Consider the following 17,801-nt stretch of genomic DNA (forward strand, 5'->3'; position numbering starts at 1 on the left):
CAAAGAGGAAATTTGATACCTCAATGACACATTTCAATTCTACCAATTTATTCTATTCTATCTATTCAAACAATTCTATCTATTTGATTAGCTTACCAGCTCTGTTAGCATGGAGTAAATGCCAAACACAAATTCCTCTATGGGCCTTAGTACCTCTGTGGGGTCTTTCACCTTCTTTCTATTCTTCTTCTTTCATATTCTTTCAGTTCCTCTATAATGTGGTACTGAAGTGTTAGGTTTGCTCAGGCTATGATCAGGCCTTGCTCCAGAAAAAGAGAGAAATGTTTTCATGTGATCTTTCTGGCAGACATATGCTACTTCTTATTCATTCCTCCAGCTCCCTCTTAATTTGTATTTATTAAACCTCTTTCTCAGAGGCCTGTGAAAACTGAGACACTTCCAAACACTTCACTTCTTTTTTTCCATTCTCACAGGTCTCTATTACAGGGCTTTAATTAAGCTCTCAGAGAAAATGATTCTACTTTGATTCTTCAGTCCTTCAGCCTATGACATGGGGGCATAGTAACTCTGATCCAACCAGTTCTGTCATGAAATACATTGTTATATAATATATATAAAATATTGTGGGTTATGGGGATACATATATATATGCATATATACAATATATTTTTTAAATTATATATGTGTACATATAGATATGCATCAAGTCAGTTGGCTGGCATTTGAGTTTCTCTCTGGATTCATTGGTAAATAAGTTTGCACTGGGAATCTGGACAGTTGTCAAGAAATACAAAGATTTACTGGGTGTGTACTTGTTTTGAATATAAAAGGTAGCACCAAATCTAAAAGATTTTCTTTAGACTTCATAACACGATCTTTTTCAATTTACTTAGTGAAGGTAAGGTCAAACAATATTTGGAGAAGGTCAAAACACCGGATGCTTAAAAAGCACATATAAATGGCAAAGGTGATTCAGGAATTAACAGCATCATTCATACAAGGAGAAGCTGAGAGATCCTGGATTGTTTAGCCTTGAGATAAGAAGGCTCAGGGGGACCTTTTCAATTTGTATAAATAACTGATGGAAAGGTGTAAAGATGAAGCCAGACTCTCCTCAGTGTTATTTAGTGAAAAGAGGCAGCAGGCACAAACTGAAATACAGGAAAATCCATTTAAACGTAAGGAAAAGCTTTTTTTATGGTGAGGGTGATACCGGAACATGTTGCCCAGAGAGGTTGTGGAGTCTCCATCCTTGGAGACTCAAAAAGCAACAAGACAATGTCTCCTGCTTTGAGCAGGGGGATTGGACTAGACAATCTCCAGGGGTCCCTTCCAACCTCAGCTATTTTGTGAAGCTTTGTTTTTTTCAATTTGATAAGGCTGTGAAGGAACTTCAACAATTCAACAGTGAGAGTTACAGTCACTAATCCACTTGCCTGCCTGTCTGATGGGGATGGAGTAGAAGTCCCTGAATCAGTGATTTAGCTTTCATCCTGTTCCTGCAGGGATGCGGGAAAGGGTACATGGTACAAGGACAAAGGATAGTTGCAGTATTCAAGATTGATGCATAGGTCACAGAGTAATGAGAGAGAATAAGTGTATGCCAAGCAAACACAACATAATAGCTGTGCTCCCAGTGCTGTGGAAGGTAAAGAATACCAATTTGAGAGATTGGTGCATCCTGCTGGGGTAGCAAGGCTGTACCTTCAAGTCACATTTGAGTATTAGAATCTACAGAGTGCTAAAGCTGTGCATAATGGATGTATAACCTCTTTTTTTTTTTTTTTTTTCAATTTTCTTCCTCTCCTCTTCTTTTCACAGCCCTTATTGGTGCCTGTGGAGGGAATTACACTTCTGCTACAGCTGTGATCTATTCCCCAGATTTTCCTGACACATATGGCACAGGCAAAGTCTGTTACTGGACCATACAAGTTCCAGGAGCATCTCGAATCCACTTCAGCTTTGCTCTTTTTGAAATCAAAGATGCTACAGATATGGTGGAATTGCTGGATGGCTATACCTATCACGTTCTAGCTCGTTTTAATGGCAAGAATCGGCCTCCCCACACCTTTAATATCTCTTTGGATTTTGTCATTTTGTACTTTTTCTCAGATGAAATCAATCAAGCCCAGGGATTTGCTATCAGATATAGAGGTAAGAGGCTAACTGCTGTTTCTACCTTTCAATGAGCCATTAAAGCATTTAAATCACACAGGATATTTCTGAGGTGGCAAAAAAAGAGCAAATAATTTAACTCTCATGTCTACAGGTGTTTCACCTATCTTGTTGCCACTGCTCAGTGGGTAAAAGCTTCGCTAAACTTTCTCTCAATTTGGAACATTCCAGTCAGCTATGTCATAAACAGCAAAATTTAGATTTTTCAAAAATTCAATCCTATACATACCTGCCTGTCAAAACAGATTGGAAGATGACAAAGCTGAAACAAAACAAAACCCCAGTAGTCCCTCTGCATCTTAATTCATCTTGGCTATTTCCAACAGTCTATTCCACTCAGATCGAAAGTCATCAGGAGAAAACATTTTAGTCCTTGAGTTGTACCTACTGTTAGGATGAACAATTAGCTTCCAGAAAAATTCTGAGAACCCCAACTTGGTGAAGTACAGGCTTTTTGTGGCATCAGACAAAATTTGATTATTGGAGTTCTCTTAAGTAAACCAGAGAGCAGCACATGGCTGTTTACAAGCATAAAATAAAGTCCAGTTACATCTGTTAAGAAATTGTTATTGTAATCATACTATTATGTTTTCAGCTGTGAAGGACAATGTGCATCAAAAGAAGATTCCAATGAATCAGACCCTTTCGGAGAAGATAAATGAACAAGCAAATATAAGCATCAATGCAGCCCGGTCATCAAAGATACTTTATGTCATCACAACCAGCCCAAGTCATCCTAGTAGCTCCATGCCTGGTAATATTACAAGAAAATGTGGAAACAGGAAAAACATTTTGCCAAGGCACAATATAGTCTCACTACTTCCTTTGCCTCCTCCTCCACTTTATCTGATCCACTGTGCCTCTTACTAATAGATGAATTCTCACTAACTGCTGCTGTGATTACCTTTCAGGACTCACTTCTCAGCATAAATCAGTTAGAAGTAGTGTGAAGATGGTGAGTCCTTGAGAATGAAAGCACATCAGAATAAGATGTGAGTCAGAGCAGCCTCCTTACTAGAATCAGCTTCAGTCACCAGTGCATACCATAGAGGTGGCAAAAGGTGCTGAAAAAAGAGCAAGCTTTTGTAGAGTCTCGAAGAACCTGAATGCTGGATGCATCGCAGTTATCCCAATTCACAAAATCTACAGCAATAATACAAAGAGGGATAGACAAGGATGAAGCAAGTTAATGGGTGCAGGGGAGAGGACACTGAGAACTGTCCTGTGTCTACAACTCACCTTCAAGACATCACTTCATTCAAGAAATTGTTGAGTTGTAAATAACTGAAGACTGGAAAGGGAGTCTTGGTGAATATCACTATTGGTCCCTCCTATCTTTAAACTGCCCTGGGCATTCACTTTTACATATTGTTGAAGCTGGGCCTCAAATCACACTATGGACACTCTTATAGTTCTATAGTCCTGAAGCTGTCTGCATTCCAAACCTGAAGCGTTTAAGGACGTGACTGCACATGAGCTGCATATACCCAAACTAGCTAGACTGCAGAACATGCCTAGGATTCTGGGCAGATATTCTGGCACTAGGCCCAGGCTAGTGCCTGAGTTACCACAGCTACATTTAAGCTGCCTAGTGTTAAACTAGCTTGGGCATACTGACCTAGATGAAACTGCACCCTTGGATTTTATGCAGTTATGAAAAAACTGTTAAAAGTCATCATGAACAGTCAATGCTTTGAGGAAGGGGCATTTGGTGGGAGGGAACTTATGCTTCCTTTTTTTTGCTCCTTTGAGCTTCAGGACTTCTGGAGGTGATGTGCTTTATTCAGTTCAAATAATTCAAGGTCCTTGCAAGGCTGTTCAGCGTGCTAAGTATGTCAGAGTTACATTCTAGTGCCATCCCTTTTCTCATCTTGACATGTTGTAGCCTCCCTCTGCAAGATTATGGAAGTCCAAATGAAAAGGTGATCTAATCATTTAGAGATCAGCTCCCTTCAAGCCCCAGTCTCTTAAATAGCTCAAATGTTACAATGTATAAAGCTGTTCTGTCCTGCCTGACTTGCTGGTACAACCAGAACTAAATTGAAATATAAAATACAATGACCAAAGCCTTCAGTGTAAGGTAATAAAATAGCAGACCACAAATACTGATCACCTGTCTCAGTAGACTCTAGAAAGTAAAAAAAACCCCCATACTTACTGATTACTTACATAACTACGGATATAAAACTAGGCCATCTCCTTGCATAGAGTTACTACTGGTAGCATATATTCTAGTATGTTGTTTAGTTGCTTTTATCTTTTCCTGTGAGTGAGTTTTGATTCCTTTCCTAGATACTAATTTACTGGTATATGCTTTGGATTTTCCCAACTTTCAATTTCATAGGGAGCAGTCCTGCATGGGAAAAACCAATTCTGAGAGTTACACAGTTTCCATGAGTCTTTGCAGAACATACTTAAAGGTTTAAGGTATCTTCAGATTAGTTTTGAATAAAGCATCAGAAGGCTGTGTGTTTCTTTTGTGCAATATTGTTACTTTAAAAACCATACATAAATGAAGGTACTGAGAGCTCTTCCTCTCCCTCCCCTCCCCTCTCTCCCCTCCCCTTCCCTCTTCTCTCTTCTCTCTTCTCTCTTCTCTCCTCTCCTCTCCTCTCTTCCCCTCTCCCTCTCCCTCTCTTCTCTTTTACAGAGTGGACAATATATAGTCTCACAGCACTGCTCATCCTAAGTATTACAGCCATAATAGCAAAGATATTTCTCCACATTACCATGAGGTGAGTACGGAGCAAAACTGCCCCTGGAGAACTGACACCTCAGCTGTGTACCAAACCTGGTACAATTCATTTCTCTGTCTTCTGATATTGTCAGATTAGTCATATGCAAAACCAAGTTACATGTTACATATTTGTATCCTCATAAAAGATACTAAATAAGCACATTTTTAAAACTTTTCCAGTCTGTTAGGATAGCACTTGCTGCTAGAACGTGTCTTTTGGCCTTGTTTTGTATTTTAAGGAATAAAAAGGTTTCTCATACTGAGTGATGTTATATAGCAAAGAGGAAAATGTAATCAGACATCTAGCACTGGGAAGAGGTCGAATTGTGATAATTAATACTTTGTGGGAAAAAAATTAAAACCTTATCCCAGATTGGGGAACTGGGAAAAAAGTTAGATATAGGCTAGTTAATTCTTACTTTCTTTTACTGAAATATTGAAAATAGTTCAAAAAAGAATCACAAAAATGAAAACTGTAGTATGGTGTGACACTTAACCAGTATATTTTTTTTTGCCTATTAAAACCAAGATTTTATTACTATAGTTCTCTACACTTATACTAAAAAGTAATTCTTGTGTCCTCTAGATGGACACTCATTGAACGAAATGATGGGTGAGTTCTCAACAAATCATAAATGTTGAATATTGTATTTATGTACCACAAACAGGCTTAAATATACACAGAAATTAATGTATATTAATAACAATTAGTAATAGAATATATACAGATTTCTTAGCTTAATGTCACTGCTTTCATTAGGGTAGCAACTATTCCAGCAACAGAATTGCTAACTCTTCATTTGGTCAAGAAACAACCAAAAACCTACATAACTGTGCAGCAGGTAGAAAGAAAAGGTGTCACAGATGTAGTGGAAGCTGCTAGCATTACCAGTGTAGCAGTAATGCAGACGTACTAATAACAGCAGCTTCCCAAGCACCTTAACACTTACAGTGAATGAACACTTGTTTCCTAGATCCCATCAGATACCATCTGCAACTGAAACAGAAGATTCCAACGAGGTTACTACTGCTGATGAGATCTGGAGTATATTTTACCAGCCATCCACATCGATATCCATCTTCAAGAAAAAGCTTCGAAGTCAACAAGATGATTGCAACCCACTAGTGGGAAACTGAGGTGTCTTTTATTTTACAAGAAACAATCTTCTTAAAATCCAGGTGACTTGGGAATAATCCTTTTTTTTCCTCCCAATCTCATACTTGTTTTCCAAAAAGACAATTTCTAAAGCCCTTTGGGTGATTTTGCCTATCTGCTGTTCTCTTGGGTATACTAGTGACAACAGATTTAATTGTGGCAATAGTTTTGAAGCATCTGGTGCTCATCAAATCTGTAGTGCTGTTAATTACTGCCTTTAAACAAATGCACTTGAAATACATGTAAAAACCTGTAAAATTCAAAATGTCCTGTACACCTGCCAAAAGTAATTGAACAAGTATCTGCAGGTTGAGGACTTCTTCTATCGTGCTTTCCTGTATCACTGTATTATATCAGGATACTTTAGTCCCTTTATTCTCAAGGCTGAAGACAGAGGTAGCTACTGATAACCCGTTCAGCTGCCACAGCAAGCAGAGCTTACTGGCCTTAATGTAAACATGTCTAAATGGTACTGTACAGTAAAATGGGAGTCAAAGACTTTGAGAAACTATCAGCCTGGTTGCTCAGTGCTCTGCTGTTTCTACATTTTCTGTTTCTACAAGCAGAGATGTACAAATAAAAATCAAAACAAATTCAGCAGGCAAACACTCTATGGAGTTTCAGTTGCAAACGTGAGTTTCGATGGAGTAATGCTCACCAGGTTAAGGTCCGCACGAACAATGAAGACTTTTAAACAACTATGTCTGACCCATCATTCACCAATAATTATAATAATTTTGTTCATATTCACAGTGATCCTTTAAAAACTATTGTACTCCAGTCTGAAGTCCTGCATTCATTCTGGATGTAAGCTTAGGGCTTCTTAAAGGATTGTCCAAAGAAATTGTAAATCCACTGTATTTTTAAACAGTGAGGCTGACACAAATTCTTACTCTGAAGTTAAAGATATTGATCTCAGCAGCCTAAACTATTTACAAAGATGTAGCCTGCTATCAACAGCCTAACTACGCCAGGCTGTGTATCTGAACACATACGCGACAGTTGCCTCAATACTTATCTGTGAGAAAAAAAAGCGTCTCCTCGCCTGCAAAATTAAAACTGAACTGCATTTTTAAGATTAATGCCCTTAATTGTTAAAGAACTAAAACATCAGTGGGGTTCTGATCTGTGGAATAATTTCTCTTTGATTGCAACAGACAGCATTAACTATTTTTTCTCTTTGGTAGAATATCTGTCCACCCACAATGCTCATACTTCTCATCCCGCTACCGCGGATCAACAGTGAGTCTTTCAGCCTCAGCAAGTCCAGACCAGCAAGATATTTAGGAAAAACTGACAATACAGAAGTCTGATAAATTAACTGGCAAAGTTTACTGCGTGAGCAGCTCCTCAAACTAAGTTAGAGGAAATTCAGTCAGAGCCATTAAAGTACAGTAATTCTGGTTAAGAGAAAAGGAATAAATATCAGTTTAAACATATACCAATGGTCTGTGTATACCAGACCTGCAGTCAGAGAACAAATATTACATACATCTGCAAAAGATAACTAATTAAGAAAATTGTCACTGAGTTTAAATTCATTATAGTATCTGTCCTTCTGTTTTTAACATATAACTACCTCCCCTTCATGAGGTCTATAGATTTCCTTGAAAAAATAGGGCATCTAAGAATTAAACAATTAAATATTGTGCCTTACTTGCCATCATAGATCTAGTCTTTTACCTGAATCAAATTCATTCCAGCTCCATTTATGTACTGTACATGAGTGCCAGAGACATCTGAACAATACCACCATAAGAGACAAGACTTTAATAAGCCAGCAATTACGGAATTGTTTATATCAAAAAATGGAATATCATGGGAACATCTAGTACTTTCTTGCACGAGCTACTGGAAAGAATACAGGAAAAGATAATTACAGTATCACCTAAAATCAAGAGAGGACAAGTTGTAAAATACACTGGTTATCTCCTATATGTTATCAGGTTGGACCAAAAACATTATCTGTTTCAGACTCAACAAAAGTTTTTAAATTGCCTTTTTAACAGTCAGATTTTGCATCATGCTGTGTAGGGAAAGAGTCCACCTCACAGATGGAGGAGAAAGTCAGAGTGTAAAGCTAGATCCTTAAGAGTTCAGTTATGAGCACATTGTGATGAAGCTTTGTTTGCTTGCCTTGTCAAATGTTCTTGAGCAGTTAAATGCATACAGTCAAAGGGACATTTATAAAGCAGTTAGATAATGCTGATAAACTGAAAAAGCATCAGGAGCACCCCATTACTGATTTCTACCTACTGCAGAAGGAAAAAATACAGAACTGTTAAGCTTCTCTTCTTCATTTCACTGTAAAATTAGAGAAAGTCCATTACAAACAACAACAAAGACTGATGCTACTAATCCAAATTCTAGAGAATTTAGAAACTGAGGTTTTGCATTGGTCTCTTAGGTCCTCAACTATTTTTTAAATAATAAAATTGTATTTCATGGGCCTTTCTTAGGGAATATTTATCCAATTTCTGTACAAAAGATCCATAAAACCAGCAGTTATAACAGATTAACTGGCCGTCGCAACAATGAATATGACTAAGCATAAGGTATTGGACAGTGCACAGGTAAAAACACTGATAAAAGTGTAGAGGAAATTGTTATGTTCCACCCAGATCTTTCAGATTGTCTGATTCTAGATAACTCTAATACTAGGAAACAGAGCAATAGATAGAAATGCATGGACAGGGTCCTTAAATAGCACTTCTTAATATACAGGCCGGCAACCATGAAAAGCAGGTTGATCTCTACTGTGGATTTTTTTGAAATGTGGTATGGTCACTCGCACTCCTAGTACAAACACTTCACTGGTATGGTGGTATATGGCCAACATATATGGTATCCATTAACATAGCACTTTATGATCTTTGCTATAAGGGTTTGGGAGAGAAAGAAGGGAAGTCTGACATGCACAACTGTTGTAATCCCCCATGATTCAGCATACAGAAACGCCCCTATGACACTAGCAGCTGAGTACTGACAGCTGGAGGGCACGGACACCTCATGATGTTAGTGTTTACAGCATTTTCTTCAACAAATTGAAAATAACTGCAGAAGCAGCATTTGTTTGGAATTGTATCTGAATGGCTTTCTGACCTCCTACCTAGCAGTTCCCTCAACAGGCTGGACAGGCTGCAAATGTGACATTGGCCACAATTTCAAAAGCAACTGTTCTGACAACAAAACCATCATGAGGAGCTGCCTCCTCATACGCACACATTCCAGCCCCTGCTCTGGCCCCTTCCTCACTCTGTTGTGTTGGTATGACCGGCTGTGTGGTGGTGCAATAAACTGATCAGGTTAAAAATTACCATTGCTTTTTCTTCCCTGAGTTACTTTTAACAGACATGAGTTCTCTGATCTTGTTTATTGGGTGGTTGCACAGAGAGGTGCGCTAACACAGCTAAGTGGACAATAAGTCATAGGAAAAAGACAGTTGTCTGCCCCAGAAGCAGGGGCAGTAAGTACTTATGCTGGCACTGCCACCGCAGCAATTTGTGAGACTGCCTCCTTACTTTATGAAGCATGTCAGTTACAAGAGCCGACAGTATACGTGGACCTCAGGTGGAAGGGGGTCAGCTGGACAAGTGGCTTCCCTAATTCAAAATCTACGTTTAAAACTAGTTTAGTTTGTTGACTAAATGATTTTATATGTACTTTTGTCTTAATATTGTTATGTTGGGGGGAAATAGAGACTGTGTTATTTAAAAGTATGTGTGATATGTTATCATAGTAATATATATATTTATATATGTATAGGAAATGCATTATTTAATACAGCATATTATGCTTGTATCTTGCTAACATTTTATGGGAAGAAAAGATGTTAGTTTACACTCTCGGAAAAATAAATTTTCTATACACTGTAACCACAGAAAAAAATCAAAGATAAGTCATTGGTATATATGATAGAAGAGCACTGAGAAGAGGGTAACTCAGACTCAGTTTTGTGGCAGAATAGATGCTGATGAAACAGTTGCTTTAAGATGCACTTCCCTCCTTTGAATCTCATTTCTAGCTTGTAATTGTATTAGGATATTCATCAGATTCTGCAAATTCATGTGCATATACTCTCAGGACCGTTTTAACATCAAACATGTCATCTGCTTTTTCAATCAAGGATTAACATTGTCTTTTTTAGGGCTTGTTTCTGCCAGATTTTCTACAGCCAGTACAATGTTGAAGAGGTTTATCACATTGCTCATGCAGACAACCCACTGATATTGCAGAATTATAGTCTCTGTACTCCAGGCTCCCCTGGCAATAGTATAAGTGGGAGATTTTTACTGATAACCTTGGAAACTGTACTGAATCTGCAGCCTGTATGACTACAGGCCAAACACATCAACAGACACGTGGCTGCCACTGAATGAGCATGACTAGCTATTCCAGTTTCATCTTCTGCTTAATAAGCCTTCTCAGGCAGTGGGAAGGACTGCCAACAGATTTTGCCTAGTGCACCACTTTGCCTAAAGGAAGGGTGAACTACAAAAACAACTCCTGACAAATACTTGTCCAACTAGTTCATAATAACTTGCAGCAATGATATTTCACAATTTTCGAATGAAATAGAGCCCAGTGATAGTTTCACCTGAATATTATTCTAGACATTTATGAACAACCTTATCATTCTGCTACCTTGAGATCTTGAGAGTGAAAAATATAATTGCCTTCAGATCATACAATTTTTTCCATAACAACACACCACCTGACACACATACATTTCATGCAACTCATATGTTCTCAACTTCACTGAGCACCTGTGCTTTGGGATGAAATTTGGCATTCTGAATTTCAGTCTCAAGACAGCTTACTGTAAATCCAAAGGCTATCACATGAACCAAATAAGACTCACAAGAAAACAGAATAAATCAAACTTGAAATGACTCACCACTGAAATATGTACTGTGTTTATACATGGTCATCCTGCATTCAGCAAATGTCTGTAAGTAGTAATTATAAAAAAAAATAAATATAGTGAATTTCTGCAGGAGGAGTTCAGCTAGTATCACTGAAGTGTAGACAAGCATTGAATTAAGGAGGCAGAAGCTGCTGCAGTTCACCAGCAGATTACAGCAGGATTGTCCGCTGTGGAGGTTAGGCAATATTTCAGCTGAAAATGCTGAGAATGATTACATATGGAAAATACGTTATCACCGAGAACCAATTTCTGAGGTAACAGCAAACTGAAATTTTCAGTTTACATGTCCTCACACTGTTAGAAGTAACTATAACAATTCTTTCAGTGTTTTCTGTACAAATTGCAGCAACACATAATGCTGTTTCCACTTTCTTGCGAGATTCATCTTTTCTTTCATGAATTCCTCCTTTTGACTAAAATAATGCTACACTCTCTGAAAGAAATCTTCAGCTACGTTTTATGTAAATGTCTGAATACCAGTGTCATATACAAAACTGTCTCCAGCTTTTCATGTCAGGAGTCAAACTCTCATTTTCTTTTAGACACACTACTGTCACGGGATTGGCCTCCCCTTACACAGGGGAGGTTACTTTGCTCTCCTTTCTTGCCATTCAGGTCACGAGACTTCTCTTACACTTCTGTTTATTCTGGGAACTGTTGCGCTTTTTTTGTTGTTTCCTAAGCAACAGTTTCATTCCCCATGAGGCAAATGTATTCTTTATTCTGAAAGAGACACTTTGCTATGAAGCGTTTAATTCACAGGAGCACGGCGCTTCCATTGCAAGATAAAATATCTGGTTTCAGGTATGCTGTCTTCTCCCTGACCAAAGACTTAGGCCAGGCTGGCTTCACACAGTATGAACAAGACTATCCTTTTAAGGACACTTTTCTCTTCACACTACCCAAGTAACAACCAGTGCTACCTAACAGCTGTCACTGGATTTGACAGATGCACCCAATATTGCTACAGCAAAAATGAGATAGTGTTACAGAAACACCAAGTGTTACTGTAATGCACAATCTCATTAAGAATAGTCTGATCCTGCTTTTCTTGTTTTACCATATGGAGGTTCCATGCAGGTTTATGTTGTCCACAGGACTCTTGCTTTGCCACGAATTTGTTCCTTAAGTATTGAACCTCAACAGTGAAAAGAACCTCCCCCTGCCAAATATCAAAATATTCATTTTTGATAGAAAATGTTTACATTTAATCATTAAAAAAAAGCGCCACAACAAAGAAGAGACAGAATACCACACACACACAAAACTAAGCACCACATTCAAGTTCAGCCAACAACTGTCTTTCTCAAAGAGACAGACTATGGGCTCACTGATTATTTTGTGGGACAGCAAGGGTAAAGGTATGTCCTGTTCTTAAAAGCACAGTCACCTCACGGTTTTCTTCAGAACAAGAAATGAGAAAACAAAACACTAGTCAGCAATAGAAAACAGTGGGGGTGGAGGGAGGGAGGGAGTAGGAAGGAGGCTCAGATGTGACTCATGACCATAGGCCTATCAGCCAAATACATAATGCCAAGTTTTATGCTATTTTTAAGAACAATCGTTCAGTGAACTAATTTGCAACTAAAATGCATATCTATAGTCATTGACAATTGCCAAGATTCTGTTCACCAAGCAGAAAAAGGGCACGTACTTTGATTGGGAAGCACTTGCTGGTGCTGCTTCACTCCCTCCTGCCTGTTGGTCTTCCATTATTGTGCCTGTCTTCTCATACAGACTGGGCTTTCCCACAGTACCTGAGATGAGGATAATAACTGGTCCTCATTCTAGAAAGAGTCCCATGCAAAAAGATACTCTTCAGTTCAACAGTCCGTCATCCCAAACACGGAGTTTTCACATACGAAACAGAGCTGGAGAGAAGTAAGGCTCATTTCTTGGCTGAATTCTGAGGTGACTGAATTACAGTGCACATGAACATGGATGAGAGGAGGGGAAGGTCCAGGGGATTACCAGGGGAAAATCTTTGGGAGAAGGAAGAAACTGGAGGAGACCGGAAAGCATTTTTTGTGTGTGTTTATCACTGGATGGGAAATAAATAACGTATGGAGGCAAACTGTGTACACACTAACATATAAACATATATTACATAAATACATATGTACACACACACACACACACACGCACGTGCAGGTTGCTATCCACATACCTCCAAGCCTCTCTCTTTTGCTGTCTGTGTAAAGATCTTTGGTCAAATTATGCCCTCTGATGACAAAAAGAGAGTAGCACAGCACTGATTTTCACTTCAGTGGGACTAGTGATTTCATGATCCAGGGTAAGGACTTGGATCTAGCGTGACTACTCAAGCTATGATTTACCCAGCTGCGTCCACCCACATCATGCTGACTCAGGTCTCGAAACAGTTTTGTTTCAGGATAATAAATTATTTTTACCCAAAATCAAACCAGAATTAAGTTCCCCTGCTACAAGGAACAGGCAGGTTCCAAACATAAATGAGGATGCCTTCCAGCTGATGTGTCACTCCTCATATGCCTGGAAGTTTCAGCGGCTTGTAAAACATCCCCCTACCCTGCCTCAAATAATCTGCATACTATAAAAAAGCCCAAGTGCTGTCCTGTTGGTTATGGACTGCCACACTGCAGCCTGAGCTTCACTGCATTTCCTCCCCTGTTTCCCCTGGCAGACCTCTTCACCCCATCTCTTCCACAGCATACTCTGGAGCTCTACTTTCCTAATGCTTCACTTTTCCTTCTTTGCCTTCCTTCCTACATAATCTTTGTTTTCCTGCAATTAATATATCTAGCTTCCCCCCTTAACAGCAACACCAGCCAGGTGTGACCAGGGACACTGAAGCAACAGGCAGCCCTCCCGTAACACAGACCCTGGGTGAGACCTCCTGGGAACAGTATTAGGAAGGCAGCTAAAACTGTCCAGTACTGGACTTACACTGTGCACAATACCAGGTAAAAAAAGCTAATTTCTGGTGGATATTCAACTGTGGCACTTGCTGAAAGTTGAATGGTCCTGAGACAGAACATTATGGGTTGCCTCCAGAAAAACACACTTCTGAACGTTTTATCATGATCATTTTTGTTAAGATCTGTACATGTGTGTATGTATATACATATCCACCTCTCTATTATTTAAAAAAAGTAAAAAACATTGTTTATCACAGTTCATCTCAGCATATCTAGGACTATACTTTGAGGAGCACAGCTATCCATGTCCTTTCCCCAAAAACAAGAAGGACAACTTCCACATGTATATGCAATAAAACTGTATTTTTGTGTGGTTTTGCCTTTTTTTTTTAATACAGACATTTGTACACTTTCTTACAAAACTGCAGGTAACTACAACTTTTCTTAAATCATTTTTGGTCGGCAAGTACTGTAAAATCTTTGTGTGCAATTATCATGTATTTACAGGGCCTCATGTTAGTGATTTTCAATGATTATTACAATAATGTCACACACTCTCAACATAAGACATGGCTTAAGATAAATATATTAGTAAATAAATATTCTGAGAACATATTTCCATAAATGAAATGTGCTGCTATACATATACAGAATATATACAGGATGTTTTCTAGCTTTTAAAACATTTTAAAAAATGGTAATGAAGGAGAAAGAGCCCTTTGACCATATTACAAATCTTTACAGCAAATTTTATACAAAACAATTTTAAGTGCTATAAGATAACTTTAATTAAAAACATTTTAAATAGTGCCTCATGAGCCAAACACAATGACAACTGTTCACGTTGAACATAGAAAGGCATTTTGTTATAAAAACCGTCTATCACAGCCAGGTAGCCTGTAAGTCTGTATGGACATACAGGTAGCAGGGAATTAACTAAATGTTGAATATAAAACCAAACACAGAAACCAGATGTAGGGTACCTCTGTAGTAAGGCCTGCAGAGACTGTTGTACTGGCAGAGATTTCCACAACATGTGAATGAGACCAGTACATCCAGGAACACCATGAGCCAGAATATACAAATTTTTTTTTTATAACCACATTTTACCGCAACATGCTGTGTAGTTATAGAGTACAATGCATCTTAGGTGGCCTTAGACAGTGCCTCACAAAACACCAAGCAGAATGACCAGGGTAGTATAGCATAGCTTCTACAATGCATTTCTTTTGAGTGGAGGAAGGAGAAAGGTAAGACTTGAAAAACCAACCAAACAAAAAACCCAAACCTTTATTCTCCCAACACATACCACTTACTTCAGTCATTCAGAGAATGAGTAAGTTTTTAATAAGCTTTATACACAGAAAATGTGTTTATTGGAATTTTTCTTTTAATCTTATACCCAGATATCGCCTTGTATTAATTCTCTGAACAGCTGGATTTTGGTGTTTGTTCATTTAAAAAGATTTAATACGAATTCCTTCAAATAGAATTATTTTCTCCTAACTTACTGAGTACAGAAAGTAAAAGTAAACGGATGAATGTATTTGTTATTTCTTAGATGTTTGCTTCTTTTAAAATATTTCATTTGGGACTATAAAGCAAACAAGTTAACTTTGCTGCTTCTCACAATTAGTGAGAAGTGCTGTCAAGGACATTACTTTGGCAGAAAATGTAAGACGAAGTGTACATCTCTTTTTTGTGTCTTTTAAGTATCTCCAAAGTGTACTGAACTTCGGACAAATCTTTTCAGAAGACTGGCACTGTGGGCATTAAATAATTAGTTTCCCTTTAGGAGAATTCCTGCTGTGAATACACCAGACAGGATGACACTGTGTCCTCAGGCACATGCAGCATGACAGGCAATTTAAACCATGCTATGGTAGCCTCTTACTCAGAAGCTGCTGTTTCCACAGGAAACAATTGTTATCAGAAGTGACGACATACATTATCTCATGATAACAAATATCCCCACTAGTACAAGAACAATAACAAAAGTATGTGCCCAGGCTAATGGGGTACAGAGAGCACTCTGTACACAGGACAAAAATGAAGCACAACTGGCTGGGCCCAAGAAACCTTTAAAACAGATTGATCTATGGAAGCAAAGAAGAAAATGACAACTAAACCAAGTCCCTCACATTCCCACATCCACAAAAGGTGATAAGCACTGCTTCCCTCAGGCATGCTTGCAGTCTATAAGGAAACAAGACACCTTCTGACCTTTTTCCAAAATGAGCCAGCCAAGCTGCAAGCACCCTGCAAGCTCTGTTTTCCTGCATATGCCAGCATTCCTCACAGCCATAACAGGGGCTACAGGTGCCTGAAAAACTTCCTATGGAAGGCAAGGTTCATTACCTACAAAGGTATTACCCTTTCTAAGCACTTTCTTCTAGCATCTGTTTGAGGGAGGGGTCCCCAGCATTCTTCACCAGTCAGAAGATACAATGAGGTCCACGGTTTAGCAGGAAGTCAGAACAAGAACATTCTGAGCTACCAGTTTCCCTACCCCCACTCTGTTAAAACTAATCATAATGGCAGGAGACCCTTCCAGAGACCCTTCCTAGCCAAATCATCAGAGCAGCATGAAAGGGGGAGGAGGGGAGAGGAGAAAGGAGACAGCCCAATGCTTCACCTCCCTCAGAATTGCTCATACAACTTGCTGGCTACTAGGATTTGCTACAAGGAATAGTCGTTATCTGAGCATCCACTCAGCAGCTGTATCCCTCTGGACTACTATATTTCAAGGTGCTATCTGGTTTCTAAGGCAGGTGTAGCCCTGAGCTTATTGAAGGCTGGACTCCTTGAAGTAGGAGATAACAGCATCTACACATAGCCTGGCTTATTTAACACACCGTGTTACCTCTCAGCAAGAGCTGACACGGTCACTTCTAAAAAGAAAATATAAATAACACTTTGTCATTAATATAGAAATGGCACTAGAGCTCAGAAATGCTCCACACCATGTCCCACATGGGCTTTGCACACAAATGGAGGCCTGAAGGCTTCAGGCAAGAGGGACAAAGGAGACAATCAAGCTGATGTGGACACAGAGGAAGAGGAAGTGGGGGAGGGAATTCTCCACATTACCACTTTTGTGTGTTTGTCAAAGCTTAAAAAAAAATTAAGTCCATGAGAATTTGGAGTCTCTGATAAGCTCCACTTCTCCATCCGGGATCATCTGGACAGGTCTAGTCACCGATTTGGCTTCTCTCCAAGGGATGAGATCCAGCACCTGAAGGATAAAGAAAACTAAGGAACATTGCATCTAGAATATTGCATCCAGTTTTGGGGCCACCAGTGCAAGAAAGACATTGACTGACTGGAGTGAGTTTGGCAGAGAGCCAAGATGCTCAGAGGAGATGCAGCCTCTGAGAAGAGGCTGAGGGATTTGGGCTTGTTCAGCCTGCAGAAGAGAAGGCCTCAGGGGTACTCCCTAGCAGCTTTGCAACACCGACATGGAGGCTGTCACAACGATGGAGCCAGGGTCTTCACAGTGATGCATTTTGGACAAGAGGTAAGGAGCTTAAGTTGAAACATGAGATGTTCAGGCTGGATGTTAAGGAAAATATTTTCACCATGCTGGCAGTCAAGCATGGGAACAAGGGCCCAGAGAGGGAGCGCACTCTGCGTCCCTGGAGGCTGTCATGGCCTGACTGGATAAACTTGGTCTAATCTGACAAACTGAGTAACTTGGTCTGACCTCAGAGCTGGCCCTGCTTTGAGCAGGAAGCTGGACTAGATGACAGCCTGAGGTCCCTTCCAATCTAGGGTACCCTATGATGCTTGAACACCCTTAAAAACAGCCCTGGCAAGGCAGGTAAGGAATACCCTCCTTCATTCTTGAGGGGTTCTTTTTTTCCCCTGTGTATGTCCACAGCAGAGACTTTCCCACATTCTTCTACAGCAATTCCAAGTTTTTCACTCATTTTTTTTATCCTTCAGCTT

The 17,801-nt window shown here is 39.3% G+C and overlaps 2 protein-coding genes across 9 annotated transcripts in view; one reads left to right on the forward strand and one right to left on the reverse strand.

Moving 5' to 3' along the window:
* KREMEN1 (kringle containing transmembrane protein 1) overlaps positions 1 to 9,345 on the forward strand; it is a 35,665-nt gene extending 26,320 nt beyond the window's left edge. For all 6 annotated transcript variants that reach the window (XM_069794481.1, XM_069794482.1, XM_069794478.1 and 3 more), the window contains 4 exons: positions 1,783 to 2,115; positions 2,732 to 2,890; positions 4,787 to 4,871; positions 5,848 to 9,345. In XM_069794481.1, coding sequence (XP_069650582.1) covers positions 1,783 to 2,115; positions 2,732 to 2,890; positions 4,787 to 4,871; positions 5,848 to 6,010 — 740 coding nt within the window. In that variant the 3' untranslated portion in view covers positions 6,011 to 9,345. The remainder of the gene's footprint in view (positions 1 to 1,782; positions 2,116 to 2,731; positions 2,891 to 4,786; positions 4,872 to 5,847) is intronic.
* A 4,852-nt stretch (positions 9,346 to 14,197) lies between these two features.
* ZNRF3 (zinc and ring finger 3) overlaps positions 14,198 to 17,801 on the reverse strand; it is a 106,550-nt gene continuing 102,946 nt past the window's right edge. For all 3 annotated transcript variants that reach the window (XM_069794475.1, XM_069794474.1, XM_069794476.1), the window contains one exon: positions 14,198 to 17,088. In XM_069794475.1, coding sequence (XP_069650576.1) covers positions 17,045 to 17,088 — 44 coding nt within the window. In that variant the 3' untranslated portion in view covers positions 14,198 to 17,044. The remainder of the gene's footprint in view (positions 17,089 to 17,801) is intronic.

This window comes from Haliaeetus albicilla, chromosome 10 (assembly GCF_947461875.1).
Source record: "Haliaeetus albicilla chromosome 10, bHalAlb1.1, whole genome shotgun sequence".
Lineage (NCBI taxonomy): Eukaryota > Metazoa > Chordata > Aves > Accipitriformes > Accipitridae > Haliaeetus > Haliaeetus albicilla.